General features: G+C 43.0%; 1 protein-coding gene across 2 annotated transcripts in view; it reads right to left on the bottom strand.

The window, feature by feature from the left end:
- kctd13 (potassium channel tetramerization domain containing 13) overlaps window positions 1–14,316 on the bottom strand; it is a 36,072-nt gene extending 21,756 nt beyond the window's left edge. For both annotated transcript variants that reach the window (XM_014192149.3, XM_014192151.3), the window contains exons 1-2: window positions 14,063–14,316; window positions 2,011–2,272 (exon numbers count right to left, since the gene is read on the bottom strand). In XM_014192149.3, coding sequence (XP_014047624.1) covers window positions 2,011–2,245 — 235 coding nt within the window. In that variant the 5' untranslated portion in view covers window positions 2,246–2,272; window positions 14,063–14,316. The remainder of the gene's footprint in view (window positions 1–2,010; window positions 2,273–14,062) is intronic.
- Between the last annotated feature and the right edge of the window lie 5,234 nt (window positions 14,317–19,550).

The following is a 19,550-nucleotide window of genomic DNA, read 5'->3' as shown; positions in this document are numbered from 1 at the left end:
GGAAACACTGGCATCCATAATAACACATACAGTTGAAGTCAGAAGTTTACTTACACCTCAGCCAAATTTAAACCCAGTTTTTCACAATTCCTGACATTTAATCCTAGTAAAAATTCCCTGTCTTAGGTCAGTTAAGATCACCACTTTATTTTAAGAATGTGAAATGTCAGAATAATAGTAGAGAATGATTTATTTCAGCTTTTATTTCTTTCATCACATTCCCTGTGGGTCAGAAGTTTACATACACTCAATTAGTATTTGGTAGCATTGCCTTAATTCTTTAACTTGGGTCAAACTTTTCAGGTAGCCTTTCACAAGCTTCCTACAATAAGTTGGGTGAATTTTGTCCCATTCCTCCTGATAGAGCTGGTGTAACTGAGTCAGGTTTGTAGGCCTCCTTGCTCACACACGCTTTTTCAGTTCTGCCCGCAAAGTTTCTATTGGATTGAGGTCAGGGCTTTGTGATGGCCACTCCAATACCTTGACTTTGTTGTCCTTAAGCCATTTTGCCACAACTTTGGAAGTATGCTTGGGGTCAATGTCCATTTGGAAGACCCATTTGCGACCAAGCTTTAACTTCCTGACTGATGTCTTTAGATGTTGCTTCAATATATCCACATAATGTTCTGTCCTCATGATGCCATGTATTTTGTGAAGTGCACCAGTCCCTCCTGCAGCAAAGCACCCCCACAACATGATACTGCACCCCCGTGCTTCACGGTTGGGATGGGGTTCTTCGGCTTGCAAGCCCCCCTTTTTCCTCCATACATAACAATGGTCATTATGGCCAAACAGTTCTATTTTTGTTTCATCAGACCAGAGGACATTTCTCCAAAAAGTACGATCTTTGTCCCCATGTGCAGTTGCAAACCGTAGTCTGGCTTTTTTATGGCGATTTGGAGCTGTGGCTTCTTCCTTGCTGAGCGGCCTTTCAGGTTATGTCGATATATGACTCGTTTTACTGTGGATATAGATACTTTTGTAACCGTTTCCTCCAGCATCTTCAAAGTCCTTTGCTGTTGTTCTGGGACTGATTTGCACTTTTCACACCAAAGTATGTTCACCTCCAGGAGACAGAACGCGTCTCCTCCTTGAGCGGTATGACAGCTGCGTGGTCCCATGGTGTTTATGCTTGCGTACTATTGGTTGTACAGATGAATGTGGTACCTTCAGGTGTTTGGAAATTTCTCCCAAGAATGAACCAGACTTGGAGGTCTACAAATTTCTTTGAGGTCTTGGCTGGTTTCTTTTGATTTTCCCATGATGTCAAGCAGAGGCACTGAGTTTGAAGGTTGGCCTTGAAACACATCCACAGGTACACCTCCGATTGACTCAAATGATGTCAATTAGCCTATCAGAAGATTCTAAAGCCATGACATCATTTTCTGGAATTTTCCAAGTTGTTTAAAAGGCACAGTCAACTTAGTGTATGTGGGGGGGTTCTTGGGGGTGGGGAATGGAATTCATTGAATTTTTCTTCCGGGGGGGGGGGGGGGGACTGTGGGAGGGGTCTCGAATGGTTGAGGGACAGCTATTGGCGAACTGTGGGGGGGATCTTGGAGGGTTTGGGTTCATATTTTTTGGCCTGGTGGTAGATCGGTCAACATGCCCACGAGCAGGGCATCGACCCTGGATGCTTCTGTGTGTCGCTCTGAATGGGAATCTGTTGAATGACTGGTATGATGTAGTTATTGAGCGGCTTCACTGCAAGTATATTGTATGTTTCAAATATTCAATAAAACACTTAAAACATTTTTAAAAATAAACTTAAGTGTACGGAAACTTCTGACCTACTGGAATTGTGATACAGTGAATTCTAAGTGAAATAATTTGTCTGTAAACAATTGTTGGAAAAATTACTTGTGTCAGGCATAAAGTAGATGTCCTAATCGACTTGCCAAAACTATAGTTTGTTAACAAGAAATTTGTGGAGTGGTTGAAAAACGACTTTTAATGACTCCAACCTAAGTGTATGTAACCTTAAGACATCAACTGTAGGTCCATACTTACCCTCCGAATCTATGGTGACCTCTGCTCCTCCATTGCACATGCTCCTTAGTAAGCTGTCCTCTTTGCTCAGGGTCTGTACTGTGGTGTAATGCAGGGAGCCCCCAACATTCAGCTTCACATATTTACTCCCCGCCAGACCACCTCCAACCCCCTTCTCCTCGCTGCCCTGGCCAGAGGACTGGGTGGCGAGGATGGAGGCAGCTGCCACACTCCCTGCGGAAGCCTCGGCAGACATCAAGCGTGCTTGCAGTTACAGAAGTTTCTGATTTAAAAACAGGAGACCTCAGTTGGGGGATGTGATTTCAATTGAATTATCAAAAACAAATATCACAGACAACAAAAATTACGCGTATGTTAGGGGTGTAATGGTACACGGGGACCTCTGTTCAGACAGCACTGTGAAGCCGAATGAATACATAAATAGTTTTAATTCAAAATGAAAACACTAGGCCTACAGGCTATGCCTACACTGCATTGTAGGCCTATTGCCTCCTGAGTAAATCTGAGAAGAAAAAGATTTCAGGCTATTCAGTTAAAACTAGAGCCTATGCGCACGTTGTAATCAAAATTCTAATCTTAATTGGTGCATTTCAAACTGTCCTTTCGTGAGGCGCAGCTGGGAACTAGTTCTGTATGGTGGCGAGTGGAATAGTTGATAAACCAGAATTGGAGGATCCTCCATCATTGTTTAAATCTACAGTTTGGGAAAATGTTGGCTTCCCAGTAGATTAGATTGCAATGGCGGTGGACAATTGTGGATAAAACGTTAACAGTAATTCACCACACACAACGAGAACTGTCTATACAGCTGCCAACACCTGAAATATGTTGACAGATTTATGCTGACATCACCCCAGTAAACCAGAGCAAGACAGAAACTCAAAAAAACATTGTCATTCAAGCAGCGCTTGGCAGCTGATTCTGACCGGGCCAAAGAAATTACAAGAGCGATAGGTAGGCTGTGTTTACATTTTTTACAGTCTTTGGCTTATAGCTGTTGATATGCGCCCATTCTCTGTGGTTGAGAATAGGTGGTTTCAGTATGGAGCAAGATATCTGCCAAAAGGTTGAAAGTACAGTCGTGGCCAAAAGTTGAGAATGACACAAATATTAATTTCCACAAAGTTTGCTGCTTCAGTGTCTTTAGATATTTTGGTCAGATGTTACTATTGAATACTGAAGTATAATTACAAGCATTTCATAAGTGTCAAAGGCTTTTATTGACAATTACATGATGTTGATGCAAAGAGTCAATGTTTGCAGTGTTGACCATTCTTTTTCAAGACCTCTGCAATCCACCCTGGCATGCTGTCAATTAACTTCTGGGCCACATCCTGACTGATGGCAGCCCATTCTTGCATAATCAATGCTTGGAGTGTGTCAGAATTTGTGGGGTTTTGTTTGTTCACCCACCTCTTGAGGATTGACCGCAAGTTCTCAATGGGATTAAGATCTGGGGAGTTTCCTGACCATGGACCCAAAATATCTCTGTTTTGTTCCCCAAGCCACTTAGTTATCACTTTTGCCTTATGGCAAGGTGCTCCATCATGCTGGAAAAGGCATTATTCGTCACCAAACTGTTCCTGGATGGTTGGGAGATGTTGCTCTTGGAGGATGTGTTGGTACCATTCTTTATTCATGGCTGTGATCTTAGGCAAAATTGTGAGTGAGCCACTCCCTCGGCTGAGAAGCAACCCCACACATGAATGGTCTCAGGGTGCTTTACTGTTGGCATGACACAGGACCGATGGTAGTGCTCACCTTGTCTTCGCCGGACAAGCTTTTTTCCAGATGCCCCAAACAATCAGAAAGGGGATTCAGCAGAGAAAATGACTTTACCCCAGTCATCAGCAGTCCAATCCCTTAACCTTTTGCAGAATATCAGTCTGTCCCTGATGTTTCTCCTGGAGAGAAGTGGCTTCGTTGCTGCCCTTCTTGACACCAGGCCATCCTCCAAAAGTCTATGCCTCATTGTGCGTGCTGATGCACTCACACCTGCCTGCTGCCATTCCTGAGCAAGCTCTGTACTGGTGGTGCCCCGATACCGCAGCTGAATCAACTTTAGGAGACGGTCCTGGCGCTTGCTGGACTTTCTTGGGCGCCCTGAAGCCTTCTTCACAACAATTGAACCGCTCTCCTTGAAGTTCTTGATTATTCCGATTTAGGTGCAATCTTACTGGCAGCAATATCCTTGCCTGTGAAGCCCTTTTTGTGCAAAGCAATGATGACAGCACACGTTTCCTTGCAGGTAACCATGTTTGACATAGGAAGAACAATGACTCCGAGCACCACCCTCCTTTTGAAGCTTCCAGTCTGTTATTCGAACTCAATCAGCATGACAGAGTGATCTCCAGCCTTGTCCTCGTCAACACTCACACCCGTGTTAACGAGAGAGTCACTGACATGATGTCAGCTGGTCCTTTTGTGGCAGGGCTGAAATGCAGTGGAAATGTTTTGGGGGGATTCAGTTAATTTGCATGGCAAAGAGGGACTTTGCAATTAATTGCAATTCATCTGATCACTCTTCATAACATTCTGGAGTATATGCAAATTGCCATCATACAAACTGAGCCAGCAGACTTTGTGAAAATGTATATTTGTGTCATTCTCAAAACTTTTGGCCACGACTGTACGTATCGTTAGGATCGTAAGAAAAAAAAAACACATAAATTGTTAGTATCGTAAGAAAAGCCAATGCTGAAACATGAAATGTAAACGTTAAATTAGATCTCTCCGTTATGACTATGAATTAATATTTACACGTTCAATTACTTTGTGTCTCCCTTCACTGGGTTAGAGATCTTTTTTTTTATACGTACAAACATTTGTCAGTTGTGGCATCTGCAAAAGACATGAACGTAGCTAGTCAAATCAAGCAACTCTAGCCCAGACCAGTTAACGTTGCTTTAGAGCATCCAGTTTTATTTCCAAAATAAAAGTCTAAAGCTTGTTTTAGAACTTCATTCAATAATAACGTTATACCTGTAGATGGCGAAGTATAGGCTTAGGCCTTCAGCAAATTACTTGTGTGACACAGAAGAGCCTTGCCTAGAATAACTGCTTGAGCTGCAAAAGAGAAAGTAGACAGTTCGCGCAAAACTGAAAGCGCAAACCATTGCATTTAACCATGGCAAGGTGCCTGGGAATATGGCTGAATACAAACACTGTAGTTATACCCTCCGTTAGGCAATCAAACAGGCAAAACGTCAGTATAGAGACAAAGTGGAGTCGCAATTCAACGGCTCAGACACGAGACGTATGTGGCAGTATCTACAGACAATCACGGACTATAAACGGAAAACCAGCCACGACTCGGATACCGACGTCTTGCTTCCGCACAAGCTAAACACCGTCGCCCGCATTGAGGATAACAGTGCCACAGACGTGGCCCGTTACCAAGGACTGTGGGCTATCCTCTGTGGCCGACGGGAGTAAAACATTTAAGTGTGTTAACCCTCGCAAGGCTGCCGGCCCAGACGGCACCCCCAGCCGCTTCCTCAGAGCATGTGCAGACCAGCTGGCTGGAGTGTTTATGGACATACTCAATCTCTCCCTATCCCAGTCGGTTGTCCCGACATGCTTCAAGATATCCACCATTGTTCACGTACTGCAGGATGCTGGCCATCTAGGCAGAGTTGCAAAGAAAAAGCCATATCTCTGTCCAGTGTGTGTTCTTTTGCCCATCTTAAATCTTTTCTTTTTATTGGCCAGTCTGAGATATGGCTTTTATTTGCAACTCTGCCTAGAATGCCAGCATCCCAGAGTCGCCTCTTCACTGTTGATGTTGAGACTGGTGTTTTGCGGGTACTATTTAATGAAGCTGCTAGTTGAGGACTTTTGAGGAGTCTGTTTCTCAAAACCAGACACTAATGTACTTGTCCTCTTGCTCAGTTGTGCACCAGGGCCTCCCACTCCTCTTTCTATTCTGGTTAGCCAGTTTGCACTGTCTGTGCAGGGAGTAGTACACAGCGTTGCACGAGATCTTCAGTTTCTTGGCAATTTCTCACATGAAATAGCCTTCATTTTTCAGAACAAGAATAGACTGACGAGTTTCAGAAGAAAGGTCTTCGTTTCTGGCCATTTTGAGCCTGTAATCGAACCCACAAATGCTAAAGCTCCAGATACTCAACTAGTCTAAAGAAGGCCAGTTTTATTGCTTCTTTAATCAGAACAGTTTTCAGCTGTGCTAACAAAATTGTAAAAGGGTTTTCTAATCCAAGTTTATAATTCTAAAAGGCTAACACAACCGCCATTGGAACACAGGAGTGATGGTTGCTGATAATGGGCCTCTGTACGCCTATGTAGATGTTCCATTAAATACCTGCCGTTTCCAGCCACAACAGTCATTTAAAAAATTAACAATGTCTACACTGTATTTCCGATCAATTTGACGTTATTTTAAAAACGGACATTTTTTTTTTGCTTTTCTTTCAAGAACAAGGAAAGTTCTAAATCACCCCAAACATTTGAACGGTAGTGTATATAAACTCAGCAAAAAAAGAAACGTCCTCTCACTGTCAACTGCGCTTATTTTCAGCAAACTTAAGATTCAACAACTGAGACAAACTGAACAAGTTCCACAGACATGTGACTAAAAAGCTATTGAATAGTATCCCTGAACAAAGGGGGGGGTCAAAATCAAAAGTAACACTCAGTATCTGGTGTGGCCACCAGCTGCATTAAGTACTGCAGCGCATCTCCTCATGGACTGCACCAAATGTTCCAGTTCTTGCTGCGAGATGTTACCCCACTCTTCCACCAAGGCACCTGCAAGTTCTCAGACATTTCTGGGGGGGGAATGGCCCTAGCCCTCACCCTCCAATCCAACAGGTCCCAGATGTGCTCAATGGGATTGAGATCCGGGCTCGTCGCTGGCCATGGCTGAGCACTGACATTCCTGTCTTGCAGGAAATCACGCACAGAACAAGCAGTATGGCTGGTGGCATTGTCATGCTGGAGGGGCATGTCAGGATGAGCCTGCAGGAAGGGTACCACAATGCACAGCGTTGAGATTGCCTGCAATGACAACAAGCTCAGTCCGATGATGCTGTGACACACCGCCCCAGACCATGACGGACCCTCCAACTCGATCCTACTCCAGAGTCTCGGTGTAACGCTCATTCGACAATAAACGCGAATCCGACCATCACCCCCGGTGAGACAAAACCGTGACTCGTCAGTGAAGAGCACTTCTTGCCAGTCCTGTCTGGTCCAGCGACGATGGGTTTGTGCCCATAGGTAATGTTGTTGCCGGTGATGTCTGGTGAGGACCTGCCTTACAACAGGCCTACAAGCCCTCAGTCCAGCCTCTCTCAGCCTATTGCGGACAGTCTGAGCACTGATGAAGGGATTGTGCGTTCCTGGTGTAACGCGGGCAGTGGTTGTTGCCATCCTGTACCTGTCCCACAGGTGTGATGTTTGGATGTACCGATCCTGTGCAGGTGTTGTTACACGTGGTCTGCGAGCACGATCAGCTGCCTGTTCTGTTTCCCTGTAGCGCTGTCTTTGGCGTCTCACAGTACGGACATTGCAATTTATTGCCCTGGCCACATCTGCAGTTCTCATGCCTCCTTGCAGCATGCCTAAGGCACGTTCACGCAGATGAGCAGGGACCCTGGGCATCTTTTTTTGTGTGTGTTTATCAGAGTCCGTAGAAAGGCCTCTTTAGTGTCCTCATTTTTTATAACTGTGACCTTAATTGCCTACCGTCTGTAAGCTGTTGGTGTCTTAAAGGCCGTTCCACAGGTGCATGTTCATTAATTGTTTATGGTTCATTGAACAAGCATGGGAAACAGTGTTTAAACCCTTTACAATGAAGATCTGTGAAGTTATTTGGATTTTTACTAATCATCTTTTAAAGACAGGGTCCTGAAAAAGGGATGTTTCTTTTTTTGCTGAGTTCATATCAATCGGTCGACCTCTAATATAAATGTGCCCATTTGGAGATCTGATAGTATTTCTGATTGGCTTAACGCACCACCACTAATGACCTGTGGAGTTTCTCAAAGTAATGTTTTATTCACCTCAAACAGAAAGCAAACAGTATGTTTTTACATCCATTGAGAATTACAATAGTTCCTCACTATATTTGAAAAATCTTTCCAGCTCTCTCCCTTTTGATAACCACTCAGCGTGAAAGGAAAGAAATGACATGCTCTGATCCAGTGGAAAAGTCATGAAATAGGCTTCTTATCAGTGCTCGACTTGGACTGAAAACAGTTCCGGTACTCATATTGGGTGCTGGTACTGTTTATATTTAGGTGCAGGAGCTCCACAATACTCTTGAGCTAATAGGAGCTCAAGCAGTACAAAATGTGAATATTTTGATGCAAGCTTTTGGCCAGATCCAAGTCAATAGTCGATACAATGTTTTCAAGTTCGTTGCAGACAGGCCATGTGCAGCCAATGTGATATATAGGACATTTTTAATCTGTATATTTTCTACCTGCAGGCAGCAATTTTTTTGGGGGGTGGGGGGCTTTATGTAGGCAATTTTTACATAGATGGCAATAGAAGTTAAACCTAAAAAGTATCATTTTCATTTAATTTGGATAGAATTGATTAACCACATGAATGATTTTTAGATATGAAAACGTTATTATAAATTAAATTAAACTGTTTCGCAAAAATGTGCATATGAAAACCATAACTGGATCGGTAGAAAAAAAATTGCATTTCACATCAGAAAGGTTGCAGACTCCTCATGTAGCCTTATTATTGGAAACTTCTGGAGAGTAATGGCAGAATATGTGAAAGCCAGCAGGGGCAGGAGGAGAATAGTTCGGTCAGGTTACATTTGTTTTCCTTCTGGTTACCTCGATCTCTAGCACCCTCGAGGTATCAAACCGTAAGCGTAAAGCATCAGACAAGCTCAACGCACATAGTTGATGTTATTAAAACACATAGGGTATGTCTACATATGGAAAAATAAGTTAAAAAAATTGACATTCAGTCGACCACAATTTTTGTTTTCAGTTGGGGACAGCCCTTGTCCTCGGTTGCAACACTCACTACAGAGTTACAAACTGCCTCTGGAAGCAACATCAGCACAAGAACTGTTCGTCTGGAGCTTCATGAAATGGGTCTTCATTGGCCGAGCAGCTGCACACAAGCCTAAGATCACCATGCGCAATGCCAAGTGTCGGCTGGAGTGGGGACTCTGTGCTTCCAACTTTGTTGGAACAGTTATTTACATTTACATTTAAGTCATTTAGCAGACGCTCTTATCCAGAGCGACTTACAAATTGGTGCATTCACCTTATGATATCCAGTGGAACAACCACTTTACAATAGTGCATCTAAATCTTTTAAGGGGGGGGGGGGGGGGGTTAGAAGGATTACTTTATCCTATCCCAGGTATTCCTTAAAGAGGTGGGGTTTCAGGTGTCTCCGGAAGGTGGTGATTGACTCCGCTGTCCTGGCGTCGTGAGGGAGCTTGTTCCACCATTGGGGTGTCAGAGCAGCGAACAGTTTTGACTGGGCTGAGCGGGAACTGTGCTTCCTCAGAGGTAGGGGGGCCAGCAGGCCAGAGGTTATGAAGACCCTTTCCTTTTTCAGCATAATAATGCCCCCGTGCACATAGCGAGCTCCATACAGAAATGGTTTGTCAAGATCTGTGTGGAAGAACTTGACTGGCCTGCACAGAGCCCTGACCTCAACCCCATTAACTTTGGGATGAACTGGAACGCCGACTGAGAGCTAGGCCTAATCGCCCAACATCAGTGCCCGACCTCACTAACACTTGTGGCTGAATGGAAGCAAGTCCCCGCAGCAATGTTTCAACATCGAGTGGAAAGCCTTCCCAGAAGAGTGGAGGATGTCATAGAAGCAAAGTGGGGGGGACCAACTCCATATTAGTGCCCATGATTTTGGAAGATGTTCGACGAGCAGGTGTCACATTCTTTTGGAAAGCGCTTGCATTATATAAACAGATCAGACAAGTAGTTAGCTATCCTGGCTTTAGATACTTTAAGTTAGAGATACTGCACTCTAGCCGAGTAGGTAACGTTAGCTAGCGATCCCTCTACTTTCGTCAGAAACCTGCCTTCTAGTAGGGATGTCAAACGTTCAGCCTGCTGCACAAACCCAATGGACGCTCTAGTCTGGAGCGCCGGGTTAAATTGTGCTTAGTAGCCTTTTATCATCTCAAAATGGTTAAAGTAGTGAGAAGTATATCTGATTTAATTATTTTGCCATATCTAATTAATGTACAAAAGACTAAAAAAAACATTAGGAACACCTTCGTAATGTTGTGTTGCATTTCAGAACAGCCTCAATCCGTCAGGCATGGACTCTACAAGGTGTCGAAAGCAATCCCAGGGATGCTGGCCCATGCATCTGTAGCCGATGTGAGCAAGACATTTAAACAGGTAAACATTCACAAGGCAGCAGGGCCAGACAGATTACCAGGACGAATACACGGAGCATGCGCAGACCAACTGGCAAGTGTCTTCACTGACATTTGCAACCTGTACATGATGGAGTCTGAAATAGCTACATGTTTCAAGCAGACCACCATAGTCCCTGTGCCCAGAAAGCGAAGGTAACCTGCCTAAATGGCTACCGCTCAGTAGCACTCACGTCAGTAGCCATTAAGTGCATTGAAAGGCTGGTCATGGCTCACATCAACACCATCATCCCAGAAACCCTAGACCCACTCCAATTCGCATACCGCCCCAACAGATCCACAGATGATGCAATCTCAATCGCACTCCACATTGCCCTTTCCCACCTGGACAAAAGGAACACCCATGTGAGAATCCTGTTCATTGACTGCAGCTCAGCGTTCAACACCATAGTGCCCTCAAAGCTCATCACTAAGCTAAGGACCCTGGGACTAAACACCTCCCTCTGCAATTGGATCCTGGACTTCCTGACCGGCCGCCCCCAGGTGGTAAGAATAGGCAACTATATCTGCCACGCTTATAATTAACACAGGGGCCCCTAAGGGGTGCGTGCTTAGTCCCCTCCTGTACTCCATGTTCACCCACAACTGCATGACCAAGCACGACTCCAACACCATCATTAAGTTTGCTGACGACACAACGGTGGTAGGCCTGATCACTGACAACAATGAGACAGTGTGGTGCCAGGACAACAACCTCTCCTTCAACGTGAGCAAGACAAAGGAGACGATCATGGACTACAAGAAGAGGGCTGAACAGGCCCCCCATTCACATCGATGGGGCTGTAGTGGAGCGGGTCGAGAGTTTCAAGTTCCTTGGTGTCCACAACACCAACAAACTATCATGGCCCAAACACACCAAGAAAGTTGTGAAGAGGGCACGACAACGCCTTTTCCCCCTCAGGACACTGAAAATATTTGGCATGGGTCCCCAGATCTTCAAAAAGTTATACAGCTGCACGATTGAGAGCATCCTGATCGGTTGCATCACCACCTGGTATGGCAACTGCTCGGCATCCGACCGTAAGGCGCTACAGAGGGTAGTGCGTATGGCCCAGTACATCACCGGGCCAAGCTTCCTGCAATCCAGGACCTATATACTAGGTGGTGTCAGAGGAAGGCCCAAAAAATTGTCAGACTTCAGTCACCCAAGTCATAGACTTTTCTCTGCTACAGCACAGCAAGCGGTACCAGAGCGCAAAGTCTAGGTCCAAAAGGCACCTTAAGTTTCTGCCCCCAAGCCATAAGTCTGCTGAACAATTAAACAAATGGCCACCCTCCCTTTTTTCTTACAGTACTGCTACTCCCTGTTTATTATCTATGAATAGTCACTTTACCACTACCTACATGTACAATTACCTCGACTAACCTGTATCCCCACACATTGACTCGGTACCAGTTCCCTCTGCATACAGCCTCACTTTTTATTTTTGTAACTATATTCTTAAAACTGCTTTGATGATTAAGGGCTTGTAAGTAAGCATTTCATGGCATGTGACAAATAAAATTTGAATTGACTCCAATGCTTCCCAGAGTGGTGTCAAATTGGCTGGATGTCCTTTGGGTGGTGGACCATTAATACACACAGGAAACTGTTGAGCGTGAAAAACCCAGCAGCGTTGCAGTTCTTCACACACTTAAACCGGTGCACCTGGCACTACCACACCCCGTTCAAAGGTACTTAAATATTTTGTCTTGTCAATTCACCCTCCGAATGGCACACATACCCAATCCATGTCTCAATTGTCTCAAGACTTAAAAATCTTTCTTTAAACCTGTCTCCCCTTCATCTACACTGATTGAAGTGGATTTAACAGGTGACCTCAATAAAGGATCACAGCTTTCACATGGATTCAACTGGCCAGTCTAATGGAAAAAACAGGTGTTCCTAATGATTTGTACACTCCATTTAGATTGTAGAAGGCTTCTACAAATCCTCATCTAAACAACCATGTATATAGGGTATTCCAAGTTTCCCTGTGGCCTTTGAATAGTGTTAGTTTAAACAGCTGTACACCCCCTGTTCTATTGATTTCAGCGTGAAATCGATGGAAGTGATTAACAAAAAAAGTGTTGCATTACACTTACCGCGTTGGTGACCCACTTGAATAAAAATGCAACACTTCAAAATGTAGCTAGCCGTCTTCTACAAATTGTCCTCTAACTAGTGATGTACACATTCACATATTTTAGCTGTATTAGTTTTAATAGGATGTGCATATTTCTGCATATTGGTTATTGATTCTGGACACTTAAACTGTTTTACATTGGGCTATTTATCAAAATGTCTAGTCAACAGGAAGCAGCGACACCGTCATTTTCAACTTAAGTTTTAGGAATGTAACTTTTGCCTCCCGAGTGGCACACCGGTCTAAGGCACTGCATCGCAGTGCTAGAGGCGTCACTACAGACCCGGGTTTGATCCCAGGCTGTGTCGTAGCCGGCCGTGACCGGGAGACCCATGAGGTGGTGCACAATTGGCCCAGCGTTGTCCAGGTTAGGGGACGGTTTGGCCTGCCGGGATGTCCTTGTCCCATCGCGCTCTAGCAACTCCTTGTGGTGGGCTCGGCGCATGCACGCTGATTTCTGTTGCCAGTTGTACGGTGTTTCCGACAACACATTGGTGCGGCTGGCTTCCGGGTTAAGCGAGCAGTGTGTCAAGAAGTAATGCGGCTTGGCAGGGTTGTGTTTCGGAGGACGCATGGCTCTCGACCTTCGCCTCTCCCAAGTCCGTACGGGAGTTGCAGTGTTGGGACATGACTGTAACTACCAATTGGCTATAACAAAATTGGGGAGAAAACCGGGTGAAAAGTAAAAAATAAAATAAAAATGTACATTAAACTTTTAATATTGCAATAATTAGTTCCGATTTATAGTTATTATTTTCAAGGCTACTCCTCTTACACCGTTTAAGCTAGTAATGTCTTTTTAACTTTAAAACGTGTAGACTGGTCTGGAATAGTGTGCTTGCATACAACTTTTTGATAGCTTTTACACCTCTAAAAGGTCCCATTGTGACATCACTCCCAACATTCCATTCACTATAAACAAATGTTACTTTTAACACAAATCAACTACTTTGACCACTTTCCCAACAAATTACACAAAATGAGAGCATATGAAATCTTCCTCTACTCTGCTATTTAAATCTGAAATCAGAACAGAATTACTCTCTGGTACCGATCAAAAACTGGACAATTGAGGAGTGGCCACAAATTATTTCAAAAAGCTGAAGCAAGTCACATTTTTTCTTCATGTTAAATTATAATCTACAGTAGTTTCCAGTGGTAGTGTTACTACTTAATCAGGTAAAACTACTGGATGAGTCCAAAAACGTGCTGTGATTTAATTTATTTTGACGATTTTGGGTGTTTGCCCTGCCTACTTCTAGGCCAGTATCATCATGTCCAGGTTAAATTGTAATGGGTAACGTTAACTGCTAGCTAGCTAGCTTTCCAGACACTGCAAGGCATCTTGCTAGACACATGGAAGACAGCAAAGTAGCTCGCTAAAATCACACTAGTTAACTTGCTAATTAGTATTTGGCTTGTTACCTAGCTAGTTACATTTACTAACGTTAGTTTCAAGCTACCGTACCGTCTCTGGTTGGATGCTAAAGGCAAGCCGTTAGCTAGCTAACGTACTCACCAGGCTAGCCGAATTGCTAGCTAACATTAGCTGTTAACTTTTGTGGTGGTTCCAAATCTCCAATGCTATTAAAATGAGAATTTAAAACAACGGAAAAAGAAAACACTTAACAAGGTTGCTAGCTAGTTGTACGAATTAGGTAAATACTGTGGTTAATTAGGACGAGGTCATTTTGACATGCTTAGCTTGCTTGACTAGCTAACACCATCGACAAGATTAGCTTATTCTTCGATGAGGTTTAACAACGTTTGGCCTCCAATAAATGTTGCATTACCGCCACCTAGTAGACTGGAGTACAACTCCCGTATACTTTGCTTTAAAAAAAATATATGCATAAGTAAACAAATACCCTCACATCTAACACTACACTCACAAAAAGAATAACACCATCCTACTCCACTATTTAAATATATTTAGTCCTACCTCAGGCCAACAACCTGAAAGGATGGGACACCACCACTTAACACACCCTGTTACTCATATGTCTCGCACACCCAAATACCTCTCTGAAGCTGCCACCACAACCTCAATTTTCTGCGACCTATGTTCCATCCCTGCAGTACAGTTGATAACCATTGCTATAAATGCTAAAAATCCAATCTTACTGAAACATATATCACTTGTTGACCTATCCCTCTGTACTGGTACAGACCTACTACTCACACCACTCCTCTCATGATCCCTCCCCCTTGACCCATCTTCCTCTACTTTCTTCACTGTCTCAGCATATGACAACTTCTGCACTACTCTAACCCTGGAAACCTCAACCTGCCTCTCTCGCACAGGACACTTCTGATCACCAGCCCCATGGGCACCCCTACAATTAACACATACCACTACTTTTCCCAATGCTACACATTATTTTGTCTCATGCCCTTCTGCACACTTCTCACACCTAGGAACCTCCCTCCTACATACTGCTGTCACATGCCCATAAGCTTGACACCTGTAACAAGGTAATGTATTCACCACAAAAGCTCGTACAGCATAACTTATATATCCTAACATCACTTTGTCGGGCAAAGACTCAACATCAAAAGTCAAAAGAACAGACAATGACTCTTCTGTTCCACCACTCACGCCACCCTGTCTGCGTCGCACCAAACGACGAGCGTCACAAACACCGGCAATCTTCCCCTTCTGTTGGTCAACTTTTACATTTACTGCTACCTCAGTAATCACTCCTTTCAATGGCACCCTTTTCTTGAAAGCAAAACAATTCAAATTTCTTGCCCCCATTCATTTAACGCAGAGCACCTTCTCCCTCTGACCAGCAGAAACACAAACAATTATCACAAGACCACCTTTGGTTACCGAATCCACAGCACCCAATTCTGTTTTCACCCACCTTGAAACCACAAAGGGATCAGCCAAAAGGCAAGGGTCACTCCAACTGTCACAGACTCATCTTTATCCTGACCCTCGGTGCAAGCCTCGGCTCCGGGAACTTCAACACACCTACCACCTCCGATACCTCCTGTCTTCATCTCACCCTGCTTACACTTTCTTCATTCTTCCAAAACAAACCATCTCCCTTTTTCCCTAAATTTTTTACCGACTCAAGCTCACCCTCTTCCTCCCTCTCTCTCTCAGACCTCCTCTGCCTCTCCTTTTCCCCTCCATTCCTCCTACGTATTCCAAGTATATGTCTTGTTATCAGTGGCTGTCAGTGCTGTTTATGATGAGGGATGCTGCTTTTTTTTTCATGAGCATGGTCTTATTTCTATTACAGCATATTGGATTACTGTCATTCATATTCCATTCAATGTAACATCGATAGGTTTAGGCTACTATATGATACTCAAATTTTCCCTATACCCATCATGAGGTTGCTACAACCTAGCCTGTGAATGAACGTAGGTGCATACAGGTCGAGATACATTTTTAAGGTGACAGACAGTGACACATGGACAGACAGTGACACATTCAATACCGCCTTGTAATCATTAGTCCAACAGTTGCAAACAATAGTTTCTATAGGACAAATTCTGGCATTTGTATCCCCGTTTCGTTTGCTTCCGTTTAAGAAAAGTTTTTCAACAGAATCGGCGGAATTAATACACACATGATCATGCGTAAACACCACATTGTATCGGTTCTCGACCGAGGTAAAGACAAATTCAGGTTAGACATTCAACGGATATTCGCCTGTAGTTTTCCTTACGTCCACCAACAGCAGTTAGGGACCGTCAACATAGTAACGAATCATATTTTTCTAATTTCAATATCTCTTTAACCATTACTCCTAAAACTTTCAAAATGGGTTCTAACTACCCCGATGGCAGAGACACATATTGCACACAATTTTGGGGGGATTTACATCTAGCAATATTTTAAATTATTTATTTTAATTTTTTTAATTCAATTGCGCTTTGGTCATGTGACCCACACACCTCAAACAAGGTTCATAATGTACACTCAGTGGGCCTACACATTGCACACCCTTCTGTTTGTCCATTTGCATCTCATGAGATTTTACAATAAAAGTTTCAAATTTCAATAGCTCCTTAGTCATATGACCTACAACCCTCAAGCTACTTTCAGAATATCCACTGAGTAACCGTATATGTAACACACCCTTTTGTTTGTCTATTTTCATCTCACACGATTAAACATACATTTTTTAAACGTTCTAAATTCAATAGCTCCTTGGTCATGTGACTTACTGGACTCAACCAAGGTTCAGAATGTCCACTGACTACCCTTCTATATTGCACACCCTTTAGTTGTCCATTTTCATCTCACACGTTTTTACATGGATTTTTCTAACTTTTTAACCTGTTAGGGCTAGGGGGCAGTATTTACACGGCCGGATAAAAAACGTACCCGATTTAATCTGGTTATTACTACTGCCCAGAAACTATAACATGCATATAATTATTGGCTTTGGATAGAAAACACCCTAAAGTTTCTAAAACTGTTTGAATGGTGTCTGTGAGTATAACAGAACTCATATGGCAGGCAAAAACCTGAGAAGATTCTGTACAGGAAGTACCCTCTCTGACCATTCCTTGGGCTTCTTGGCTCTGTTTATTGAAAATTTAGGATCTTTGCTGTAACGTGACACTTCCTACGGCTCCCATAGGCTCTCAGAACCCGGGAAAAAGCTGAATGATGTAATTCCAGCCGCTGGCTGAAAAACTTTAGCGCCTTTGGTAAGTGGCCGATCAGAGGACCATCAGACTGAGGCGCGTGCACAGGGTGACCTCATGTTTTTACTTTCTCTCTCTTTGAACTAAAACACAGATTCCCGGTCGGAATATTATCGCTTTTTTACGAGAAAAATTGCATAAAAATTGATTTTAAACAGCGGTTGACATGCTTTGAAGTACGGTAATGGAATATTTAGAATTTTTTTGTCACGAAACGCGTCGGGCGCGTAACCCTTATTTACCCTTTCGGATAGTGTCTTGAACGCACAAACAAAACGCCGCTATTTGGATATAACTATGGATTATTTGGGACCAAACCAACATTTGTTATTGAAGTAAAAGTCCTGGGAGTGCATTCTGACGAAGAACAGCAAAAACATTTTTCTTATAGTAAATCTGACTTTGGTGAGGGCTAAACTTGGTGGGTGTGTAAATAGCTAGCCCTGTGATGACGGGCTATCTACTTAGAATATTGCAAAATGTGCTTTCACCGAAAAGCTATTTTAAAATCAGACATAGCGAGTGCATAGAGGAGTTCTGTATCTATAATTCTTAAAATAATTGTTATGTTTTTTGTGAACGTTTATCGTGAGTAATTTAGTAAATTCACCGGAAGTTTGCGGGGGGGGGGGGGGTATGCTAGTTCTGAACGTCACATGCTAATATAAAAAGCAGGTTTTTGATATAAATATGAACTTGATTGAACAAAACATGCATGTATTGTATAACATAATGTCCTAGGGTTGTCATCTGATGAAGATCATCAAAGGTTAGTGCTGCATTTAGCTGTGGTTTGGGTTTATGTGACATTATATGCTAGCTTGAAAAATGGGTGTCTGATTATTTCTGGCTGGGTACTCTGCTTACATAATCTAATGTTTCGTTGTAAAGCCTTTTTGAAATCGGACAGTGTGGTTAGATTAACGAGAGTCTTGTCTTTAAAATTGTGTAAAATAGTCATATGTTTGAGAAATTGAAGTAATAGCATTTCTAAGGTATTTGAATAACGCGCCACGGGATTCCACTGGCTGTTACGTAGGTGGGACGAAATCGTCCCACTGGCCCTAGAGAAGTTAATTTCAACAACTCCTTGGTCATGTGACCTACAACCCTCAAACTACTTCCAGAATATCCACTGACTACCCTTCTATATTGTACACCCTTTAGTTTGTCCATTTTCATCTCAAATTATTTTACATTAATTTTGTAAACTTTCGAATTTCAATACCTCCTTGGTCATGTGACCTACTGACCTCAAACAAGGTTTAGAATGTACACTCAGTGGCACCTTTTGCAATGTGTAGGCCCACTGAATGTACATTCTGAACCTTGTTTGAGGTCAGTAGGTCACATGACCAAGGAGCTATTGAAATGTAAAATGTTGAAAAATTCATGCAAAATCACCTGAGATGAAAAGGGACAAACAAAAGGGTGTGCAATATAGAAGGCTAGTCAGTGGACATTCTGAACCTTGGTTGAGGTCAGTAGGTCACATGACCAAGGACCTATTGAAATTCAAATGTAAAAAAGTTTGTACTTTGTTTACGCTCCCTAATTAATTCAACTAGGAATACGGAATGCTGCTCATATTTCCACATGTTTATTAGCTTTGGGAAGCGAATTAATGTCCAAAACGTGAAAATAAGACATGTGCAATGTTGTGCGCAATTTTTACAACATCCTGACACTGATTTGGAGTTTGTGGCTTAAGTGGTTTGAAAGCTATTGAGGTTTGAAAGCGAAAATATCTGGCGAATATCCAACCTGAAACCCTCTTTACATTGGTTCCTTCTCACCTCTATACGCTCTCCTCCTCTCACTTTTTCCTTTCCTTTCCTTTGTGGACTTGAATGCACAACATATCAGCTGTACGTGACCAGACGAAAAAAACTTTCCAAGCCAAACCATGTCATAACTGCAACACACAGCCTACATCATTGTCCCCATATTAGCTAAAGTAACGTCCTAGTCAACATAGCTAACAGAACTAATGCGTTAGTAAACATGCTACAATGATGCAGTAAAGTAAGTGTTTAGTCAGTAAGCGGTTACACTGGTGGGCCCCAGTGGCAATAAAAATAAATAAATAAAACCAAACGCTTACCTTGACTTGGAAGAGTTTCAGTGTAGGAAAAAGAGGAAATGAAGTGCTACTAAGGTACACAATAGTACATTTTGGTAGACAGACGGTGCTCTTTGGTAAAAGGGGTGAATTGGTCATCAAAAAGAAAGGAGGACCAAGGCACTCTTCATATAATTAATTAAAATGTCTTTATTTGTATGGCATGTTCAATAGAAACAATGTTTTAAAAATCTGACGCGTTTCGGCTGCATGG

This window comes from Salmo salar, chromosome 03 (assembly GCF_965601325.2).
Source record: "Salmo salar chromosome 03, fSalSal1, whole genome shotgun sequence".
NCBI lineage: Eukaryota > Metazoa > Chordata > Actinopteri > Salmoniformes > Salmonidae > Salmo > Salmo salar.
This window is presented reverse-complemented; position numbering and strand designations above follow the sequence as displayed.